General features: G+C 41.8%; 1 protein-coding gene across 8 annotated transcripts in view; it reads left to right on the top strand.

Moving 5' to 3' along the window:
- Positions 1–24728, top strand: part of atrx (ATRX chromatin remodeler) — a 244313-nt gene that overhangs the window by 55370 nt on the left and 164215 nt on the right. For 6 of the 8 annotated variants that reach the window (XM_038774479.1, XM_038774476.1, XM_038774478.1 and 3 more), the window contains 5 exons: positions 1981–2027; positions 12960–13087; positions 15736–15852; positions 18790–18899; positions 21148–21215. In XM_038774479.1, coding sequence (XP_038630407.1) covers positions 13000–13087; positions 15736–15852; positions 18790–18899; positions 21148–21215 — 383 coding nt within the window. In that variant the 5' untranslated portion in view covers positions 1981–2027; positions 12960–12999. The remainder of the gene's footprint in view (positions 1–1980; positions 2028–12959; positions 13088–15735; positions 15853–18789; positions 18900–21147; positions 21216–24728) is intronic. The other 2 variants (XM_038774481.1, XM_038774480.1) reach the window with 1 other exon arrangement.

Genomic DNA, 24728 nt, shown 5'->3' with positions numbered 1-24728 from the left:
CCTGAACTGTAAATTCTATGATAATCTATGATAACGTTTGCAGTCTGTTCCCCTCTTTTTGCGACCGCTTCTGGCCCTCAGCTCCATACACCAGTGTGCCAATCTCTTCCAGTAACTCTTCTGCACCTTTTTGCCTCCTAACATCCACCCGTTAACCGGGAAAAAAGGTCGGAAAAAACTGCCATGAGCGGGAGCCACCAAATGTGCGACCACTCACCATGGCCGCCACGGGAAGTTCAATATGTGAAATTCATATGTGTTTTGTAATAAATGTTTTTAACTTTAAGTCAGAAGCTAACTTTTTTTTTGGAGTATGCTGACATCTGTTTTATTAATAATACCAGAGGTAGAAAGTGAAAAATATCTATTCATTACTTGTTCTAAGCAGTTACTGGCACAAACTTCAGATGAGGAGGAATTGGATGTTTTTAAAGTTGCTAAGTGCAGCCAGAAGCGACATGTCTTGGAAGAGTTTGCAGTATTAGAAATTAAGTCAGTAAATATTGAATGATCTTGAACAGTTCTTATTCATAGTTTTTCAACATATCAGTATTTCTGCCACTTTACTGCAAGACTTTATAGTTCAGGAAGTGAATTAATGGCAATGTCCAGCTTAGATGGCTTAGTTTAAAAAAAGAGGCATTGTAGAGAAAAGGTTGCCATATGATCGAGAGCATTTGTTAAAGTTACTAAAATGTTGCCTGTGGTGAATACAGAATCTGTCTATTTTGTATCTATCTTTGTATTGGAACCGTGGCACCATGAACCTTGACTGAATTTTAAATGGACTTTTCCAATCTTGAAGTCAAGAAACGGTGTTCCTTGGGAGACACATCACTGCAAACTAAGCCATCCTCATCAGCTGCAATGAACTTTCATGCACAATAAGGATTGGGAACTTTTCATGTTCCTCAAATGCAAGGTTCATTTTTCTATAATGGGCCAAATAGTTACTCTGTTTTGCTTGTTTTATTTAGAACATAGAACATGCGGTGCAGTGCAGAAGGAGGCCATTCAGCCCATCATGTCTGCACTAACCCACTTAAGCCCTCATTTCCACCCTATCCCCGTAACCCAATAACCCCTCGTAGCTTTTTTGGTCACTAAGGGCAATTTATCATGGCCAATCCATCTAACCTGCACATCTTTGGACTGTGGGAGGAAACCTGAGCATCCAGAGGAAACCCACGCAGACATGGGGAGAATTGTGGGCAGCACGGTAGCATGGTGGTTAGCATAAATGCTTCACAGCTCCAGGGTCCCAGGTTCGATTCCCGGCTGGGTCACTGTCTGTGCGGAGTCTGCACGTCCTCCCCGTGTGTGCGTGGGTTTCCTCCGGGTGCTCCGGTTTCCTCCCACAGTCCAAAGATGTGCAGGTTAGGTGGATTGGCCATGCTAAATTGCCCGTAGTGTAAAAAGTAAGGTTTGGGGGGGGGGGGGGGGGGGGGTTGTTGGGTTACGGGTATAGGGTGGATACGTGGGTTTGAGTAGGGTGATCATTGCTCGGCACAACATTGAGGGTCGAAGGGCCTGTTCTGTGCTGTACTGTTCTATGTTCTAATGTTCAGACTCTGCACACAGTGACCCAGTAGGGAATCAAACCTGGGACCCTGGTGCTGTGAAGCCACAGTGCTAATCACAGTGCTACCATGCTGCCCGAAATTACTAATTAATTAATTATTTAGTTAATTTGGGAAGTTTTATGAAATATTCTCATTCTTGACACCTTGTCTAGAATTAATGTTTTACGGTGAATTCTCCATATAGAACCGTTTAGCAGTATGGTGTTTCAGTTAACATTGCTCCATATCGACTTCTGAGAAGTAGGCTTAACCTCAGGCACCCAGCAGCAGGATTACAGGTGTGTACCACAGCACCTGATCAATGGCTTTAAAATTTTCAAAATCTACATTGGTTCATGAGTTATTTTGTAATTAAGCATTTGCAAGCCTAAATTTAGTTCTTCCTTTTTATTTAAAGGCCTCCAGTAAAAAATCGAAGTCTTCGGGATCATCCCGTTCAAGAAGGTTAGTATTTTGTCATTAATGGCAAGCAACTGGGTGAACTTTTTGGATTCCAGTGAGCTCCCAAGCCCAGCTACATGTCTGTGAAGTGATGCTTCTATAATAGGATAGTTATTACAAGGCTGCTGATTTTATCTCCTAAAGGTTTGGCTGAAGACCAGTACTGGGGAAGGACTGGAAGCATGTTGTAGGAAGTGGTCCAGCATGAACTGTAATGATTTGGAAAGTTTGTAAAATTACTATTTGATTTTGCCTATTATTATAGTACTTTATTTGGTAAATGGCAAAGACAAAAAATATGCAAGAGTTTTTTAACTATCTTGGCTGCTGAATGTTGGCAGAGTAAAGGTAAATTGCCTATATGAGTGTATGAAAGGTGTTTGGTACCAAATTTGCTGCACGTGGCTAATGTGTTTCTGTAGCTCCACTTGTTCCTAATCAGCAATTCTTACTGCCAATACTAGCCCCCCGGCCTTCACTGAGATACAAAAATATTGGCACTGTGTGCTATGTATACTAACTGTATGACAGGAATGCTTTGGTTCTCTAGCTGCGTTACCTGTTTGTTATAATGCTTGCATACACCTATCTGGACCTGGCCAAAGGTCTACCGATGTTAGCCATTTTAATTTTGCTGGATAGTCCACATTGCAATGAGCATAGTGGATGAATTGATGAATATATGATTGGAATGGTAATTGAATGATTGATTAGAGGGCAAATATTTCACCGTATTTGTGGTTGTTCAAATCAAAGTGGAAAATGCTTACAGAATGATCAGTCAATTAGTATATTCTAAGATCCCTTGCTGATCGGCCTTCTTGCCCAATGAGGCTAACTAGATTGACCGGAGGAACAGAAGACTTAGAAGCAGGAATAGGCCATTCAGCCCTCCGAGCCTATGCTGCCTTTTAATAAGATCATAGTTGATCTGGTTATGTCTAAGCTGCACTTTGCCCAACACCCTCTCTCCACAGTAACCTTTGACTCCCTTGACTATCATAAATCTATGTAACTCTAATATTAACAAATTCAGTGACCTGGCCGCCACTGCTTTTCTGGCTAAAATAATTACACATACTAATGACCTGAGAGAAGATTTCTCAACCCCATTGTCTTAAGTATTCTTAAACTCGGTCTCCTCTCTTCTCTCTCTCTCTCTCTCTCTCTCTCTCTCTCTCTCTCTCTCTCTCTCTCTCTCTCTCTCTCTCTCTCTCTCTCTCTCCCCCTCCCCCATCTCCACGTTCTCTCCCCACTCTCACTCTCCTCTCTCTGTCCACTCTCTCTGAGTTATAGATAAATACAGCACAGAACAGGCCCTTCGGTCCACGATGTTGCGCCAAACTTTTGTCCTAGGTTAATCATAGACTTTTGGACACTAAGGGCAATTTTTCATGGCCAATCCACCCAACCTGCACATCTTTGGACTGTGGGAGGAAACCGGAGTACCCAGAGGAAACCCATGCACACACGTGGAGGATGTGCAGACTCCACACAGACAGTGACCCAAGTCGAAATCGAACTTGGGACCCTGGAGCTGTGAAGCAATTGTGCTATCCACAATGCTACCGTGCTGCCCTTAAGAAGTTAACCTACACTCCATTATTCTACCCTAATCTATGTACCTATCCAATAGCCGCTTGAAGGTCCCTAACATTTCCGACTCAACTACTTCCACAGGCAGTGCATTTCATGCCCCCACTACTCTCTGGGTAAAGAACCTACCTCTGACATCCCCCCTATAATCTTCCACCATTTATCTTAAATTTATGTCCCCTTGTAATGCTGTGTTCCACCAGGGGAAAAAGTCTCTGACTGTCTACTCCATCTATTCCCCTGATCATCTTATAAACCTCTATCAAGTCGCCCCTCATTCTTCTCCATTCTAATGAGAAAAGGCCTAGCACCCTCAACCTTTCCTCGTATGACCTACTCTATTCCAGGCAACATACTGGTAAATCTCCTTTGCACCTTTCCCAAAGCTTCCACATCCTTCCTAAAATGAGGCGACCAGAACTGCACACAGTACTCCAAATGTGGCCTGACCAAGGTTTTGTACAGCTGCATCATCACCTCACGGCTCTTAAATTCAATCCCTCTGCTAATGAACGCTAGCACACCATAGGCCTTCTTCACAGCTCTTTCCACTTGAGTGGCAACTTTCAAAGATCTATGAACATAGACCCCAAGATGTCTCTGCTCCTCCACATTGCCAGGAACCCTATTTGTCCTTCCAAAATGGACAACCTCACACTTGTCAGGGTTAAACTCCATCTGCCACTTCTCAGCCCAGCTCTGCATCCTATCTATGTCTCTTTGAAGCCGACAACAGCCCTCCTCACTATCCACAACTCCACCAATATTCGTATCATCTGCAAATTTACTGACCCACCCTTCAACTCCCTCATCCAAGTCGTTAATGAAAATCACAAACAGCAGATGACCCAGAACTAATCCCTGTGGTACGCCACTGATAACTGGTCTCCAGGCTGAATATTTGCCATCCACCACCACTCTGTCTTCTATTGGTTAGCCAGTTTGTTATCCAACTGGCCAAATTTCCCACTATCCCATGCCTCCTTACTTTCTGCACAAGCCTACCATGGGGAACCTTATCAAATGCCTTACTAAAATCCATGTACACTACATCCACTGCTTTACCTTCATCCACATGCTTGGTCACCTCCTCAAAGAAGTCAATAAGACTTGTAAGGCAAGACCTACCCCTCACAAATCCGTGCTGACTATCCCTAATCAAGCAGTGCCTTTCCAGATGCTCAGAAATCCTATCCCTCAGTACCCTTTCCATTACTTTGCCTACCACCGAAGTAAGACTAACTGGCCTGTAATTCCCAGGGTTATCCCGATTCCCTTTTTTGAACAGGGGCACGACATTCGCCACTCTCCAATCCTCTGGTACCACCCCTGTTGACAGCGAGGACGAAAAGATAATTGCCAACGGCTCTGCAATTTCATTTCTTGCTTCCCATAGAATTCTTGGATATCTCCTGTCAGGCCCAGGGGACTTGTCTATCCTCAAGTTTTTCAAAACGCGCAACACATCTTCCTTCCTGACAAGTATCTCCTCAAGCTGTCCTCTCCAACAATATGGCCCCTCTCGTTTGTAAATACTGAAGAAAAATACTTGTTCAAGACCTCTCCTATCTCTTCAGACTCAATACGCAATCTCCCGCTACTGTCCTTGATCGGACCTACCCTCGCTCTAGTCATTCTCATATTTCTCACATATGTGTAAACGGCCTTGGGGTTTTCCTTGATCCTACCTGCCAAAGATTTTTCATGCCCTCTCTTAGCTCTCCTAATCCCTTTCTTCAGTTCCCCCCTGGCTATCTTGTATCCCTCCAGCGCCCTGTCTGAACCTTGTTTCTTCAGCCGTACATTTTTTAAAAAAAAATTTAGATCACCCAATTATTTTTTCCAATTAAGGGGCAATTTAGCGTGGCCAATCCACCTACTCTGCACATTTTTGGGTTGTGGGGGCGAAACCCACGCAGACACTGGGAGAATGTCCAAACTCCACACGGACAGTGACCCAGAGCCGGGATCGAACCTGGGACCTCAGTGCCTTGAGGCGGTTGTGCTAACCACTAGGCCACCGTGCTGCCCTCTTCAGCCTTACATAAGTCTCCTTCTTCCTCTTAACAAGACATTCAACCTCTCTTGTCAACCATGGTTCCCTCACTCGACCATCTCTTCCCTGCCTAACAGGGACATACATATCAAACACACGCAGTACCTGTTCCTTGAACAAGTTCCACATTTCACTTGTGTCCTTCCCTGACAGCCTATGTTCCCAACTTCTGCACTTCAATTCTTGTCTCTCTCTCTCTCTCTCACTCTCTCTCTCTCTCTCTCTCTCTCTCTCTCTCTCTCTCTCTCTCTCTCTCTCTCTCTCTCTCTCTCTCTCTCTCTCTCTCTCTCACACCACTCTCTCTCTCTCCTCTCTCTCTCTCTCTCTCTCTCTCTCTCTCTCTCTCTCTCTCTCTCTCTCTCTCTCTCTCTCTCATCCGCTCAGTGTGTGTGTGTGTCTCCGCGCCCCCCCCCCCCCCCCCCCCCCCTCCAGTCCTAGACTTGCCCTCAAGTTGAAACATCCTCCCCATTCAATTTCTATGTTTCAATATGGTCACCTCTCCTAAACTCCAAGTGGTGTAAACCCAACCTTTCTTCGTAAGATAAACCTACCCAGGAATGAGTTGAGTGAACCTTCTGTGAACTGCTAATGTAGTTTTTCTTTTTCAAATAAGATCATCAGAACTGTACACAGTATTTCAAGATGTGGTCTCATCAAGGCTGCAATAAAACATCCCTGCATGCATATTTTCCATTCCCCATGCTATATACATCAACATTCCATTTGTCTTCCTAATAATTTCCTGTACCTATATATTAACTATTTGCGATTCATGTACCAGGATAGATCACTGTTAGTGAGTTCTGCAGTCTCTCTATTTAAATAAATGCTGCTTTTCTATTCTTCCTGCCAAAGTATACAAGTTGACATTTTCCCATATACTTTGTCTGCCAAATGTTTGCCCACTTAACCTGTGTCTCTCCCTTTGCAGACTCACTACCTCCTTGAAAACTTACTTTCTTGCCTATCTTGGTGCCATTGGCAAACTTAGCTACTATACACTGTCCTTTCATCCCAATCCTTTGCACTGATACCTGTGGCACTCCACTGGTTACAACTTGCCTACCAAAACATACTAATTTATCCTTAGTCTCTGATGCAGCAGTGCTAACCATGCATTATTCTGGGTAGGCAAAATGTGAGGTTGAGGTTGCAATGGTCAGCCATTATCTTATTGAATGGCAGAGCTGGCTGGGTGGCCTACTCCTCACTCTTATGTTAGAATCAAAGTACGGGTGTACTCTGCCAGTAGAAGAAACAGGCTGTATGCCTTATTTTTCTGTGAATACTTACCAAAAACTAATCGAGTTGTTATCCTAATCTCTTTGCCTCTATGATGTGAATAACCCTAGCTCCCATTCATCTATTTTAAATTTCAATCTTTGATTGAGTTATTTTTTTACAGAGATGGTGAAATTCCATGTTTCGTGATTCTGGAAATTTAGTTGGTATTTTACAGGTCACATTCCTGACAATATTTTATTAATGTTTCATTAGATTATGCCAACTGCAAGTCAGTTTTCATATGTGGGATTATGGTGTTTTTAAGATGTAAGTTTCAGTGATGCTGTCCATTACCTTCCCATAGACAAAACCTACATATCATGGATCGTATTGAACGAATGCAGCCAATTTCATGCTATCTATTTTCTGACCAGGTCTAGTGCTGTTTTTGTCAATTGCTAGTGTGCAAAAAAAATGGAATCTTTTAGGACTTGTTTATGCCATTGGTGAACTTCGATGGATGTCAATTTCTATTTTCAAGGATATGCCTTATCACTAAATTATTTTGATTTTGGAGATTTGAAGGTTATTTGAAGATAAATCTTTGTGCTGCGAAATACTTCCCAAGGAGTAGTGAATCCCCGAGTAATAATTCCAACTAGTTTTACAGTAATACTGGTTTCCTTGCTACAGCAAACAATTAAAGCCTTATATTGAAGGCCATGATATATCCCTTGATGTAGAATTGCTTACTTCCTCTTCATGCGTCCTTTTCCTTGTTAGGGATTTGGCATTCTGGGAAAGGGTTTTACAGCACAAATGATTCTCAATTCGGTAGGCATCAGAACAAACTTTTCTATGGTTTAATAAATAGTTGATGTGTGAAGGACGCCTTGATTTGAACGGCAGTTGGCTGTCGTGTTAGGCATAACTTTTTATTTGGGGAACCAGTTTGCATAAACCACTCTGCATCTACTTTCATTATAGCTAACACCAGAAAAATATAAAGCAAATTACTGCGGATGCTGGAATCTCAAACCAAAGAGAAAATGCTGGAAAATCTCAGCAGGTCTGGCAGAATCTGTAGGGAGAGAAAAGTATATTGTGCTGGACCAACGTAAAATGAAAAAAACTGCACGATTACCCACCTAATGTCAGAGTCTGTACAGATGTCTAATCTTGTGCAGTTTGGACAGTGAATTTATACAGATGAGCTTGGTTAAGGCAGCTTTATTCATTTCGTCATGCAACTGATATTTGTCAGCGTGAACTGCATTCAGTCTTCTGTTCCAGAGGTGAAAGCACTGTGTGCTAACTTGCTGTCATACAATCTTCATTTTCCAACTTAAAAAAAACATGATCAATAATGAAAGGAATTGGCGGGGGATTAACTTCCTCTTCCCCCTCTGCCTGTTAATCCCCTTGAATTATATTTAAGACTACCCATTCACAAGAATTTTGGAGGAGTTACAAGAATATAATTTAATTAAAAGCAAAATACTGTGATGCTGGGGATCTGAAATAAAAACAGGAAGTGCTGGCAGCACCAGCAGCATTTGTGGAGCAAGAAACAAAGTTGCTTTGAGTCCGATATGACTCCTCTTTGGAATTCAGAATACAGTTCTAAGTGGTTCGCATTTCTTTGAACCAACAATTTTGCTAGTGAATCCCAAATACTCATCTGAATCCTTGGTTAAATTCAAGGTTTGAATTAATTTGCACCCTTTCTTCCCATCCTCTCTACGATGACCAAATTTCTACCTTAATTGCTTTTATGAAGATGGTGACTTAAGGCAGGTTTACTTCTGCATTCATTCCTCTCTGATCTTTCATGCAAGTGGTTATTCATCTGGAAGCTTATGCTTGCATAGTCCAATAATGTTATATATGGAGATGGCCCTGATGCTGTCCATTCACAACTTCTGCATGTGCGAATGAATAAAGGTAGAAAAGAGAATTTCATTTAGTTCAATTCCAATTCCCTTAGCACCCCCACCCTCAACCTGGAGACAAAGACAGACAGAATGCCCAGCTTCAACACAGGTACTTTTTCATCTCAGACTGGATGCAATTTTGTTGCTCAGTTTTATAATGCTAATTATTTTTTAGCTGAATCTTTCCTTTGAATTTCCACCATCTTCTAATGCTAAAGGTTTCAGCAGCATTCAATATAACATGCTCCTTGCATGTAAGGTCACTGGTTTGATTCTATGTTTGTCATGAGTTAAATGAGCTTTGTGGAGGCGCTCCAATTACCCCAGGGAACCTTGCAGAAACCAGCTTGATATCTGTTGTCTGGAGATTGCTGGAGTCTATACTTTGGGGTGACTGAGCTCGTTGACAATTTCTGGATAATCAAAGAAGGCCGTTGTGAATGTACAAGGCACATCTTTCCTGACTAATCTGATTCAACTTTTTGAAGTGCGAACTGGTGGACAGGGCATATCAATAGATGTCAATTAGCTGGACGTTTAGAAGTATTATGATCCCAGTTGATACTACTGGACAAGTCCGATCCCAGAGTGCAACCTGGCTTGATAGAATCTGATTTTTGTTGTTCGTTTTTTAAGAAACGATGGAGAACAGTAGCTGAGCACCACAGGGGTCTGCTAGTGTACTTTCAATACAAATAATGTTTATTAAACAAGAAAAATAAGCTATGTTGCACTAGACAAAAATAGAACAGTGCAGCACAGAACAGGCCCTTCGGCCCTCGATGTTGTGCCGAGCAATGATCACCCTACTCAAACCCACGTATCCACCCTATACCCGTAACCCAACAACCCCCCCTTAACCTTACTTTTTAGGACACTACGGACAATTTAGCATGGCCAATCCACCTAACCCGCACATCTTTGGACTGTGGGAGGAAACCGGAGCACCCGGAGGAAACCCACGCACACACGGGGAGGACGTGCAGACTCCACACAGACAGTGACCCAGCCGGGAATCGAACCTGGGACCCTGGAGCTGTGAAGCATTTATGCTAACCACCATGCTACCGTGCTCCCCTAATGTTCGAAAGATTTCATACAAACCAGTACTCGAGTCAAATCACACTATTTCTTCACCTCATTTGGATGGCACGGTAGCACATTGGGTATCACTGTTGGTTCACAGCGCCAGGGTCCCAGGTTTGATTCCCGGTTTGGGTCACTGTCTGTGCAGAGTCTTCATATTCTCCCTGTGGCTGCATGGGTTTCCCCCGCATGCTCCGGTTTCATCCCACAAGTCCTAAAAGACATGCTGTTAAGTGAATTGGACATTTCTTAATTCTCCCTCTGTGTACCCGAATAGGTGCCAGAATGTGGCGACTAGGGGCTTTTCACAGTAACTTCATTACGGTGTTAATGTAAGCCTACTTGTGACAATAAAGATTATTATTACTATACCTTACAGATACATGCACATTTGTAACGGTAACACAATTTACAAGATCTGTGCAGGTGAGGTGGATTGGCCATTCTAAATTGCCCTTTCGTGTCCAAAGATGTGCAAGGTAGGTGGGGCTACGGGTATAGGGGGAGTGGGCCTAGGTAGGGTGCTCTTTCAGAAGAGTTGTGTTGCCTCGATGGGCATTGTAGCGATTCTATGATCTATCTTGTGCTGTAGTATTCAGAGTAAATGTGCAGTGCATGTGAACTAATAGGCAAACTCTGGACAGATGCATTATAAAACCAGGTGACAGATGCCACCAAAGTGGATTCTATGGATTTCTCATCAACCGCCCAGACATTTGTCACACCATGAGTCAAACCAGTTTCACAAATTCTCGTCTTTCTCGCGATTGTTTCCAATCTCCACGCTTGAAGAATTCGCCTTGGACTTCTCTCCCAAATGATATTTCGCTCTCGTGCCTTTAACCAGAATCAGGATCCAGCTCCAGGGTTTCAATCAGTCCTGCCACTGCTACTTTCCCTTTGATCTTTACGTACATTCAAGCTTCATCTTCCATGTGCACATTAAGATTTCTGGCTTTGCCAAGCAACGCGCCACTGCTACAAAGGCATGTAGTAAGGAGTCACCAGCCATAGGCTGCCTTTATGGACTTTCTGGCTTCTCTCCAGCCCATTTTCCCCCAAGTCTGCTCCCTAGAGCTGTCTTTCTAATTCGGAGTCTTTTGCTTGGCTCCTTACTTTTAAGGTAACAGGACCTGTTTCAGAATCCTGTCCTTTTCCCTTAACTACACTCTTCTTGGGACCACTTTCTGTTCCACTCCTTGATTTGGAACCAGCTCTTCGTCCCTCTCCTGTGTCCTCCTCTGGACACTATCCAGACTGGCGCTTCTTAAGTCACTATTTCACTGTTGGTCTTTTTATTTTCTGCGAAGGCGCATAGAGCTGATTTCTGATATAAAAATTCAATTTTTATGTGTGCGGGACCGTTTGACACCGTCAACAGGTACACATGTGCAGCCATTCTAGCTGGCGTGTGTGCAGAGGCCTGTAGTTCTCTAATTCAGAGGTTCTGATCTCTGATTTAGAGGTAAGATTTTTTTTCCTTTGGTGTTCGTCATAGGAGATATTTTGCCAAAGTCCTTCAAAAGTGACTGAGCTGAAGTTGAAACTCATGGAATTGGAGGCAAAATATTGACCTTAATTGGAACTAATTGGAGAGAAGGAGCTAACGAGCAAATACTCTAGTTGGCGGAATGTGACTGGTTGTGTCCCATGTGTTGCAGTCTGAATTCTTCACTTATTATAAGCTTGGATGAAGAAAATGACATCCACATTTACTAATGAGGCAAAGGTAGAAGTACTGTAAGCTGTGTTGATGGAAGCATAGCATCCTTGGGTTAATTGAATTAATAGGCAAATGGAATTTAATGTAGGCAAATGAAATCATCCACTTTGAAGTACCTTCTAAATGATGAAATGCTAGAAACTGTGGATGTCCTGGAGTCCAGATATGTAGATCATTAAAACATTATGAATAGGCGCAGAAAATAATTAGGCTAATGAAATTCTGGCTTAGAACCAGAGAACTTAAATACAAATCGTTGAAGTGACGTTTCAGCGATGCAAAGCCTGACGTGGCGTACACTATCTGAAGTCAGAGCAGTTTTGGATGACATGCCTTGGGATGACATGCCTTGGGAAGGATATATTGTGCTGGAACTTGAAGGCTTAAATTAGGAGGAGAGATTTAATAAGCTTGAGGTTGTAAGAAAATTGTGGGGATGATTTGATTGAAATTTTCAAGCTATTAAGGGGCACATGGTAGATATTTGGGGATTCTAGAACTAGGATATGATCTAATAATTAGAGCCAGTGCATTCAGGAGTGAAATTCGGAAACCCTTGTACATGGTAAAGTTTGGAACTCTCTCTGAAAATCAGTTGTTAGAAACATTGAGATAAGGGGCAAAGCCAGACATTTGTAGTTTGGTCTGAGGATACAGGGACTGAGAAGACTTTCTATGTTTCTACATATCAACCATGATCTCAGTGGCAAAATGAGCTCAAGTGGCTGAATAGCCTACTCTTGTTCCTTTCTTCCTATGTTCCTTGGGCCAAGAAAGGGAAAATTAGCCAGATTTTCTGCTGCTGAAATTGTTACTGCATGCATGTCAGTTGAGAGCCGGTTCAGCTTGAAATGAAATGAAAATCGCTTATTGTCACAAGTAGGCTTCAAATGAAGTTACTGTGAAAAGCCCCTAGTCGCCACATTCCGGCCCCTGTTTGGGGAGACTGGTGCGGGAATTGAACCATGCTGCTGGCTTGCCTTGGTCTGCTTTAAAAGCCAGCTATTTAGCCCAGTGTGCTAAACCAGCCCAGTGTGCTACTACAATGCACTGTGCGACACACTCTAAATTTGCCGAAGAATGGCCGTTTACCTGGAGAGCTATTGGCATATGTGAAAACAAAATCTAATGCCGATATTGGAAAGAGAAGTTTCGGAAGGTGTGTGGAATTACTAAAGAAAAAGGGAGGTTTCTGGTAGTTTGTCTTCGCTGAAAATGCTAGAATTGCTATACTGAAAGTAAGTGTCAAAGCATGATGCTGTCATACTTTGCAACAATGAAAAATTCGAACACCGTTTAATTTGGTTTGATTGTAGGAAGCCCTCGTTTGTGACAAAACACATATCAGATGATGAAATGTCGAATGAGAATACTTCTGATTGTGAAAAATTGACTTCCAAGATCGAGGACACAAACGATTTAGATGTGAATCGTTTGCCCAAGGGTAGGTCGAGCGGGAAAAAACCTTCTACATATTTCTTTTAAAATTTAGCAAATACTGTAACTAAATATAGATCTACAATTCCGTAAATTAATCCAAACATGATGCTGATTTTTAAAAAATGATTTTATCTTTTTAGATATACTTTCATAAAATATTACTTGTTCTATAAATGACGGCTGCTTATAATATTTAGCATTGAAATTGTAGAACATTGCAAGTATGAACAAAGAAAAGTACAGCAAAGGGACAGACCCTTCTGTCCTCCAAGCCTGCCGAGCATGATGCCCTAACTAAAAATAAAACCTTCTGCCCTTACCCTGTCTGTATCCCTCTATTTCCTGCCTCTTGTGTATCCATCCAGAGGCCCCTTAAATGTTGCTAATGAGCTAATTTAAACTGCAAAGACTACTTGAACAATATAATGCTAGCTCCAGTGCATAACGTATTGACATGATGGGCACTTCGAGAACAAGTGTATGGGTTTGTTTGTATCCCATCTGTTCTTTTGATGTACCAGTGAGCAGAATTTTGGTGCTCTATAAGAACTAGACGTCGGAGTACGCAATTCAATCCCTTGAGTCTGCTCTGCCAATCCACATGATCATGGCTGATTTCATCTCAACCTTCCTGCCTGCTGCCCATAACCCTTCACCCCGCTACTAATTTAAACCTATCTTTCTCTTCATTTGTTTAGTGTTCCGGCATCTACTGCACTCTGAGATGGTGAATTCTCCAGGTTCATGACCTTTTGACTGAAGTAATTCCTCCTAGTTTCTGTTTTAAATCTGCCACCCCTTAGCCTAAAACAATGGCCTCTCGTTCTAGAATGTCCATCAAGGGGAAACACCTGTTCTACATCTGCCCGACAGTGCAAAAGGAGGTAATTCGGCCCATCGGGTCTATGCCAACCTTCTGAAACAACACCCTACCTACGGCCACTACTTCACTCTATCCCTACAACCCCACCTAATCTTTTTTCGTTTGAAGACTTGAGGGGCAATTTAGCATGACCAATCCACCTAACCACATCTTTGGACTGTGGGAGGAAACCGGATCACCCACACAGGCACTGGGAGAAAGTGCAAACTCCACGCAAACGCCACACAGTCATTTGGGGTTGGAATTGAACCCGGGGCCCTGGTGCTGAGACAGCGGTGCTAACTACTGTGCCACCGTGCTGCCCCTTTTCAATGCCCTTTAGCATATTTTATACCTCAATTAGATCTCCGCTGATCCTTCTAAACCCCAGTGAGTAGAAGCTGAACTGCTTGATCTCTCAAGAGGAATCCTTCATTCCTGGAATCAACCTCGTGAACCTTCTCTGAACCGCTTCTAATGCATTTATATCCTTCCTCGGGTAAGGGGGCTAAAAGTGTGCGCAATACTCCAAATGCTGTCTCACCAATGTCCTATGCAGTTCCAACAGCAATTTCCTACTTGTATATTCTATTCCATTAGCAGCGGACGCCAAAATTTAATTTGCCTTTCTTATTACCTGCACCCGAACACTAACTTCTCTGTGATTCGTGCATGAGGACACCCAGGTCCCTCTGCTCCGGAGTATTTTAAAGTTTCTCACCATTTAAATAATTTACCTTTTTATTCCTCCAACCAAAATGGATAACCTCTCCATTATCCATGTTAAATTCCATCTGCCGGATTTTGGCCCACTCTCTTCCATTATCCATATCGATTTCTTCTTTCATCATTGAACTTTCCCATTTATTTTAGTGTCATCTGTAGTGCCTACTGACCCTGCATCCGAGTCATTGTGAGTTGCTGGGTTCTGAGGACCGGACTATGTGACACACTGCTAGTTACAGCTTGGCAACAAAAAAAATATCCATTTATCTCCATTCTTTGCTTTCTGTTGGTTAGCCAATTCTTCATCCAATATAATATATTTCTCTCAACCCCGTGGGATCTTACCATGTGTATAACCTTTTGCGCGCCACCTTATCAAATGCCTTCTGGAAGACCAGATACAGTACATCTACAATAATCCATTATCCACTTTGCTTATTACGTCTTTGAAGAACTCCAGCAAATTAGCCAAATGGATTTATCCTTTATAAAACTATGCGGACTCTGATGGGTTGCATTTGACTTTCCAAATGTCCCGTTACTACTTCCGGTCTCATCTACCCTGTCAATTGCCTTTAGAATCTTTTATACCTCAATTAGAGCTCCTGTCATTCTTCTAAACTCCACAGAAGAAAGGCCTAAACTGCTCAATCTCCCTTGAGACAAGTTCTTCATCCCTGGAATTAATCTAGCGAACCTTCTCTGAACAGCCTTTAATGCATTTGCATCCTTCCGCAAGTAAGGGGACCAAAACCAATCTATGCCTTGGAGCAGTGCAATACAATTTTGCTTTATGCCGAAGCCTTGGTTTTAATTGTGCCAGAACGGAGACCTGAAATCCGGACTTTATTCACAGGGAGGAAACTTCAAAAGAATAATTCATTATTGCACTTTTATGCTGCTGTATGGAGTTGGTTCAGTGCAATGCAGGCATTTAGTGAAGTCATCGTCTCCTTCAGTCTCCTGAAAGAGGACGCAATATTAGATTTAGAATTTTTTTTGTAAACCATTAAGATTGGTGTATATATATATTATAATTTTAAAATCTTCCTCAAACTCTTTAGGCACAGTAGTTGTACAGCCAGAACCAGTATGGAATGAAGACAAAGATAATTTTCGAGGACCTGAATTTAGAAGTAAAAATCCTAAGAACAAAATGGAAACAACTAAGAAACGTGGAGGTAGGCAAATTGCTCTGCATTTGTTAACCAAATTCCTAATTGTATTGTAAAGTTTCACAGCAGTATACGAAATGCGATTTTAATAAATTTAATAACCAGAATTGTGCTGAATAAGGGTTGATTTTGATTTAATTATTTTTTGTGTAAAGACAAAATGCGCTATAAAAACTAGAATTTGTTTTAGCACCTAGACATTTGGGTGTCTTCGGAACAGTCGCGTAGACCATTAATCTCTTAAAGGTTGTTCTACCATTCAGTGAGATGATATCTTATCTCCATACACCACAATACCTCCATGTCCTTTTGTACTCATGGCTAGCAAAAATCTATCAACCTCAGATTTAGAATTATTAATTGAGCTAGAATTAACTGCTCTTTGTGGAAGAGAATTCCACGCCTCAACCATCCTTTGTGAAGAAATGTTTTCTAACTTGTGACTGACTTGATACTGATTTTAAGGTTGTCTCCGTCGGCCCTATTCATTCTTTTCAAGATCCAAAAACCTCTGTCATACCATCCTTAACCACCTATATTCTGGGGTATACAAGTCTAATTTATGTATTCCTGCAATCTTCCAAGGCCAAATATATCCTATCTAATGTATGGTTTTCACTATACAATAATCTTTATTGTCACAAGTAGGCTTACATTAACACTGCAATGAAGTTACTGTGAAAAGCCCCAGTCGCCACATTCCGGTGCCTGTTCGGGTACACAGGGAGAATTCATAATGTCCAAATTACCTAACAGCACGTCTTTGGGGACTTGTGGGAGGAAACTGGAGCACCTGGATGAATCCCACACAGACGTGGGGAGAAAGTGCAGACTCCGCATAGACAGTGACTCAGGCCGGAAATCGAACCTGGGACCCTGGAGTTGTGAAGCAACAATGCTAACCACTGTTCTACCACGCTGCCCGTCCTGTGTTCTCTAATACCCGTGTGTTCTCTAACTTGTGCTTTATGTAGCTGTAGCAAAACATTCTAACCCTCTAGTTATAAAGACCAACATTCCATCAGCTGCCTTGATTTATTTTTGTACTGGATTGTTACGCTTTAGTAATCTGTGTATTGGGACCCCTAAATCACTTTGAACCACCACTGCTCTTGCCTTTGATTCATTTAAATAATACTTGGACCTATCCGTATCTAGTCCAACATGGATGACATCACACTTAACCTATCTGTTGCAGTTACTAAAGCAATTTAGACCTACCTCATTGTCTGTCAATGAGCAGCTGTGTGTTGTTTAGTTCCAGTACTTTGGTATGATGCTAATATTATGAGGACAGGAGAAGGGTGACCCTATCACTTCCTAGGTTTTTAATATTCTGGTTGACATGCCAGTGATAATTTCATGTCGCCTGTATTGGTTTATTACTTTGGCGATTTTGAAACTTAATTGTGATGTTCAAATGTGTTATGTTTTTTTTTAATGGTTTGGATTTCTTGAGGATTTTTTCATGTTCAGTATTTTAGGGTTGATTTTTCTGCTTGGACTTTGACTCAGCAGTAGAGCTTTTACATCTGAGTTATAGGGCCGCAGGTTCAATCTCCAATTAGGTTTGAGTACACAATCTAAGATGACATTCAATATTGTATATTGGATATGTTGAACCAATTCCTACACCCAAGTCACTTATCACCTGTATCCTAAGAACGAGGGAGCTCTCCAATTGTACTGGCCAATATTTATCCCTAAATCAGCAAAAGAAAGCTTGTGTTATCTGATGGGATTATATGTGCAATCTTGTGGTGTGCAAATTCACTACAGTTTACCTCCACTGCACTGAGCTGTAAAAGTACTTGTGATGCCCTGAAGTCTGGAATGATGTTCCAGAAATGAAGGTTCTCTCTTTAATTTGACTATTTTAGAAAATTTCTAATGGAGAAATGTCAATAACAGTTGTGATGCATGATCTGGGTCCATCTTGCTGCAATCAAAAATAATTTTAAAAATAAATTTAGAGTGCACAATTTTATTTTCCAATCAAGGGGCAATTTAGCGTGTCCAATTCTCCTCCCCTGCGCATCTTTTTGGGTTGTGAGGGCGAGACCCATGCAGACACAAGAATGTGGAAAGTCTGCATAGATAGTGGGCCCACGGCTCTGTGAGACAGCAGTGCTTGCCAATGTACTGCCCAATCAAAAATAATTATATGGAAAAATGGTTTTACTCCAGTCGCCGTGCCCTTGTATTTAAGCATAAATCTTGTGTTTGCTTTGGTATTACTTTCATGTGGTTCTATATTTGTTATGGGGAGGAGGTAACATAGTGGTATTGTCACTGCAGTTGTATAATCCAGAGACCCAAGGTAGTGCTCTGGGGACCCTGGTTCGACTCCCACCAGGGAAGATTTGAAAATTCGAATTGAATAAAATAAATCTGGAATTAAATAACTAACGATGACCATGAAACCATTATTAGTTGTTGTTAAAACCTATCTAGCTCACTTTAGTTCAGGAAATCTTATGCACTTGCCTGGCCGACATGTGATTCCAGATCCACAGCAATGTGGTTGACTCTTAAATGCACAACCTGAGCTGTTTATCAGCATTGTGTGAATAAGGACGGAAGTTTGCGATGAAGGTGGTAGAGCACATTCTGTGCAACTAGGTTGCAATAAAATTCCAATAGTGTGGTTGAAATCTTATTTTAGCAACCATTAGGGGGCAGCACGGTAGCACAGAGGTTAGCATTGCTGCCTACGGCGCTGAGGACCCGGGTTCGAATCCCGGCTCTGGGTCACTGTCCGTGTGGAGTTTGCACATTCTCCCCGTGTCTGCGTGGGTTTCACCCCCACAACCCAAAAGATGTGCAGGATAGGTGGATTGGCCACGCTAAATTGCCCCTTAATTTAAAAGAAAATAAACAAATTTTAGCAACCATTTGAAACAATGAGCAAATTTATAATTTAAAATTGTTTTTTTTTGACAGATGAGAATCTACATGGAATAGTCAGCTGCACTGCTTGTGGGCAGCAAGTGAACCATTTTCACAAGGATTCAGTCCAGAGGCATCCAGCACTGAAAGTTCTCATTTGTAGGGTATGAATTGTTTGTATTCTGTTACGTTATACTCTGTTCCACTGCAAGAGGAGAAACTGTTGCTATTTGTGACAACGTGATTGAGCATTTACAACAAAAAGTTCTTGTACTGTTAACATAATAAAAAGACCTAGGGACACAATATAAAGACCTAGGGCACTTGTGGGGCTTCATTAGCAATTTAAAAAATATATAAATTTAGAGTACCTAATTAATTTTTTCCAATTAAGAGGCAATTTAGCATGGCCAATCCACCTACCCTGCACATCTTTGGGTTTTACGGGCAAAACCCATGCAAACACGCGGGCAGCACTGAGCACAAGTGGCTGGCACTGTGGCTGCACAGCGCCAGGGTCCCTGGTTGATTCCCTGCTGGGTCACTGTCTGTGCGGAGTCTGCACGTTCTCCCCGTGCCTGCGTGGGTTTCCTTCGGGTGCTCCGGTTTCCTCCCACAGTCCAAAGTCGTGCAGGTTAGGTGAATTGGCCATGCTAAATTGCCCTTAGTGTTCAAAAAGGTTAGATGGGTTTATGGGGATAGGGTGGAAGTGAAGGCTTAAGTGGGTCGGTGCAGACTCGATGGGCCGAATGGCCTCCTTCTGCACTGTATGTTCTAATGGGGGGAATATGCAAACTCAACACTGACAGTGACCCAGATCTGGGATCGAACCTGGGACCTTGACACTGTGAGACAGCAGTGGTAACCTTTGAGCAAAATTTGACACCTGCAGAATGAGATATTAAGGCAAAATTGTCAAATAAGCAAGTTTTAATTAAGGAGGGAAACAAAGATTAATGAATGAATTTCAGAACTTCAGGCTTAATTATTTGAAGAAATGGTGACCTGTGGAGGCACAATTAAAATAGAGATGTTTGAACCCAGTATTGAATGAGTACAGATAACTGTAAGCATGCGAGGCTGGAAGAATAGGGAGTGATGACCAATAACAGGCTTGAAAGCAAGGATCGGAATTTAAAAAGAGAGCGAAAGTGATGAGTCAGCTGCCAAATAAGTGTGGGGGTGCAAGGAGGATGCTGATGATTTGAAGGTCCCTAGTGTAGAAGTGCAAGGCTGGAGCTAAGAAACATCAGTCACAATGTTATAAACAGTGACACCAGTACACTATATATGACTGTGTCAGAAATAGGAAGCGGAAGGGTAATTGGTGCAGGTTAAATTATTTTTTTAAACTGAAAAGCAAAGTTAATTAAAAGATGAAAATCCATTAAAGGGTCCAATCTGAGTAATTGGGCCTCCCAATCTAGTCAGATGCAATCATAATTATTTGACTTAAAAAGACTGGTTAAAACCTGTAGTTGCAGATTATTTTTCTTTTAATTGTAAAGGGAGGCTAGTGGTTAAGAACTACCGTGTCTACATTGTTTACATTGTTTGCTGCATCCTAGAGTTCGAGACCCGTGGCACTTTATATTGTTTATACTGTAAGGATTTAGAGCTTCCAAAAGGGGTGTTGATAGACTTGTTGAACGAGCTGGAATGCAGTTGCTAATGGCTGTTCATTTAACAGTGGGAGATTTTATTTTGAGGACTCCGAGAAGGATGAATACCAAATTTTGGCAATGGCAGTACAGATTGAGCACCCCTTAATTGAAATTAGTGAAGCTCTGAAATCTGCACTTTTTTTCCTAGTAAATCATGTTTCCAGTAAAAAATAACATTTTGTGTTCACCCGAGATCCACCAGCTTTGCAACATTCAATATTCACAACTATACCTATACAGGTATTCGAAAATTCAAGAATTCGAGACCCATTCGGCCGCAAGCATTTTGAATAAGGGATGCTCAACAGCTATTGTATTTTTGGATATATTAGAAACATTTTAATGAAGTCCTGGGTTCGTTCACTGCTAAATTGGTGAAAAAATATGCCTTTTACAGGTGTTTATTGTTTCTTTTAAAGCAAGTCAGAACAGCAGGATTACCATATTGATGCAGTATAATTGGAGAGGTTAACTTAAGTATTTTTATATTCAGACATGGTTCTGTATGCTTCAACCGCTGCCGGTGTCTATGTATTTACATTGTGGACCTTGTGTTGCCCTTTTATGTATTTTTGTTATGTTTTATTTTATTTTCATGTGCTAAATTATCTGTTTAAACTGCTCGCAGAAAAATAATTTACACTGTACCCCTGTACACGTGACGATAAACAAATCCAATCCAATGTGTGTTACATAAATCAATTACTGCACCCCTACTGATTCCTAATGTATTTCTCTAACTTTACAGAGTTGCCATAAGTACTACATGAGTGATGATATTAGCCGAGATTCCGATGGTATGGATGAGCAATGCAGGTACTCCTTTGTTAAATACTAATTTCGCTTGTGCACCCAAAATTCTCTGACATCATCAGGTTGATTGATGTCAATTTTTAAACTGAATTGATAGTGCTGTAAAATCTCAACTGGTTTGCTGAGTGCCAAAAAAATACACTTTCTTTGGCAGTTCCAGACCGTGTGAAATTCTAGCAGCTCAAGTAAGACTGAGTTGCTTGAACTTTAAGGGTCAGATAGTTGGGACTCGAGCTGTATATGGTTCACTGGTAGTTATTGGAAACATTGGCTGATTAAATTTTGGACTTTCAAGAGGAAAGTGTGGGGCTGTTAAAATGGATTATCCCATCGCTTTGACAATTTTGACAACAAGCAGCTGGATGTCCTCTGGGTGTGTGCCATGCGAGTATAGTTGTCGCCAAACAAGAATTTAGTTAGTAGCTGTTTAATGACCCATGTGCATTTTCAGGTTGTTGAGGTTGCTGCCTGTTCTGAACTGAATCTCTACTCCTATGTGAGGCTTTGCATACAAGAGCGTGACCAAAAAGTAAAGAGCAAACAACTGAAACCATTGTGTAGCCTTGTTGATGCCATTAGAGGCAGAGGAAAGTATCTGCAAGGCATCATTCTGCATCACGGTGGTTGTGCTATCATAAAATGAGGCAAAATATTTTGGAGCAGAAATATTTGTGCAGCTATTCCACAGGTTTCACGGTTTACTGAGTAAAAGGCCTTGGTCAGGTGGATGAGCATTATGTACAGTCCTTTTTCTACTTGTGAGATGTTTCTTGAATTTGATATGCTGCAATGATCAGGTTGACCTTTCCTTGTCCAACACGAAAGCCACTCTTAGTGGCTATGCTGAGTCCTTTGAAAATAATCCATGCTAGAATTTGTACCACTATGGATTGAAATGAAATGCCATGATGATTGGACAGATGAATTTGCTTCCTAACCATTTGAATTCCTCCATTCTTGAATACTTTGGATGGAATATCATCAGCCCATAGAGACTTATCCACAGACAATTGCTTTATGCCTTTGGTGACTTGGCTTGAGATCGATTGAGAACAAATTCATCTAGAGCGTGATGCTGTGGGATTGATTCAGTGCTGTTGTTGCACATTGGATTTGTAGTTGTTTGGTAGTAAGAACTTTAGTATTGCTGAGAAAAAAAGAGACGTGCTGTCAAAGCATTTTTGATTTGTACAGGACACTAATACCAACAGTAAAGAGAACAACAATTTATACTGCATGAGAAGAGAATTCTGATTGGTTGGCAAGTGAACTCTGGTGTTGCCATGGAGAATAACTTGTTGTTCCCTTTACTATTGGTACTTTTGCAAAGTGTCCTGATGAAAAGCTTCGACAGCCTGTCTCTTTCAACATGGCACACAGTGGATTCATAATCCAGGAGATTGTTGAAGTGGTATGCCCAACAAGACAATCTCAAGCCTGTTGGTTAGGAACTGATTGTGCTAAATGGATGGGTGTCCCTCTGTTGGTTTTGGGGTAATGGATAGACTGGAGAGCCTTCAGGTTGTGCTTATCGGCAGCTTTGTTGTTCTACTATAGATTCTCCTCAGTTTGGCTTCAACCTGTGTTTTGCCTGTTGGTGTTTATTTTGTGTGTCAAATAGATAGAATCCGTGCAAGACTAGAAGCTTGGCTTGGTTGTTCCTACCGAACCCAAACGTGGCGCTTCCAAAGTCCAAAGATGTGCAGGTTAGTTGGATTGGCCACACTAAATTGCCCCTTAGTGTCCAAAAGATTAGGTGTGGTTACAGTGATAGGGAGGAGGCGTGGGATTAAGTAGGATGCTCTTTCCAAGGGCCAGTGCAGACTCGATTGGCCGAATGACCTCCTTCTGCACTGTAAATTCTAAATTTGAATCCAAGGACCTCAGATTAGGCACATCCCGGACCTTCTTCCAAAAGTCTTCGGTTTGTTATCTTATGGGATACTGGCAAGCTGGCTGCGTTTTATAGGATAGTTGTGTGAATTTTGTTTGTGGTTTGAATCTGTAATATAGTCATAGTTTTTACAGCACAGAAAGAGGCTTTTCAGCTCACCATGTCTGCGCCGGCCATCAACCACCTGTTTACTCAAATCCTTACCCGTAGCATTGTATATTATGGCATTTAAAGTCCTCATCTAAATGATCTTAAATGTTGCAAGGGTTCCTGCCTCTACCACCATTTTTATGCAATGAATTCCAGATTCCCACCATCCCTTCGATGAAAAAGTGTTTCCTTACATCTCTAAACTTCCTGCCGATTACCGTAAACCTATGCCCCCTGGCTATTCGCCTCTCAGCTCAGGGAAAACTTCCTTCCTATCCATTCCCCTCATAATTTTATACACCTAAATCAGGTCCCCCCTCAGCCTTCTCTGCTCCAAGAAAAACAACCCCAGCCTATCCAGTCTCTTGATAGCTGAAACACTCCAGCCCAGGCAGCATTCTAGCGAATCTCCTCTATGCCCTCTCTAGTGCAATCACTTCCTTCCTATAGTGTGGCAACCAGAAATGTGCACAATCCTCCATTTGTGGCATAATCAATGTGTTTTTACAGCTCCATAACCTCCCTGCTCTTGTCCTTATTAACTGAGGCACAGAATACAAGTATCCCATTTGCCTTCATAACCCTCTTCTCTACCTGTCTGGTGTCTTCACATGCACACAAAAGGTCCCTCTGATCCTCTGTACTTCCTAATGTCTAACCATTCATTGTATATTCCCTTGCCTTGTTAGTCCTCCCAATATGCATGACCTCATTTTTCAGGGTTAAATTCCATTTGCTACTGTTCTGATCATCTAACCAGACCATCTAGACCATAAGACAGAGCAGAATTAGGCCACTTGGCCCATTGAGTCTGCTCTGTCATTCAATCATGGCTGATATTTTTCTCATCCCCGTTCTCCTGTCTTCTTCCCATAACCCCCAATCCCTTGTTAATCAAGAACCTATCCAATTCTGTCTTAAAGACACTCAGTGATTTGATCTCCACAGCCTTCTACAACAAAGAGTTCCCCAGATTCACCACCCTCTGGCTGAAGAAAGTCCTCATCTATGTTTTAAAGGATCGTCACTTTAGTCTGAGATTGTGTCCTCTGCTTCTAGTTTATCCTGGAAGTGGAAACATCCTCTCCACATCCATTCTATCCAGGCCTCGCAGTTTCCTGTAAGTTTCAATAAGATTCCCCCTCATCCTTCTCAACTCAAAGTGCAGACCATCCTGTAATCTTGAGGCTTTCCTCACCACCAATTTTTGTGTTGTAGCACTTTAGTTGTGATCTTCAAGATCATAATGTGCCTGACAAACTGAGAAGCTGACCAACATTCTCTTAAGACAGAGGGTAAAGCACATTTTCTTTGAAGTCTCTGTCATAATGTAATGTAGTCCCTATATCTGGGATGCATCCATATTTTCAGTTTTATCAAATTGTTGGAAAATTGTATTTGTGATGGTGAGGTAAGGCTGCCTGCACTTAAAAGAAGCTGGCCATTTGATCCTGAGAGCTACAGCAGGAAAT

This window comes from Scyliorhinus canicula, chromosome 17 (assembly GCF_902713615.1).
Source record: "Scyliorhinus canicula chromosome 17, sScyCan1.1, whole genome shotgun sequence".
In the NCBI taxonomy this organism is placed as follows: domain Eukaryota; kingdom Metazoa; phylum Chordata; class Chondrichthyes; order Carcharhiniformes; family Scyliorhinidae; genus Scyliorhinus; species Scyliorhinus canicula.
This window is presented reverse-complemented; position numbering and strand designations above follow the sequence as displayed.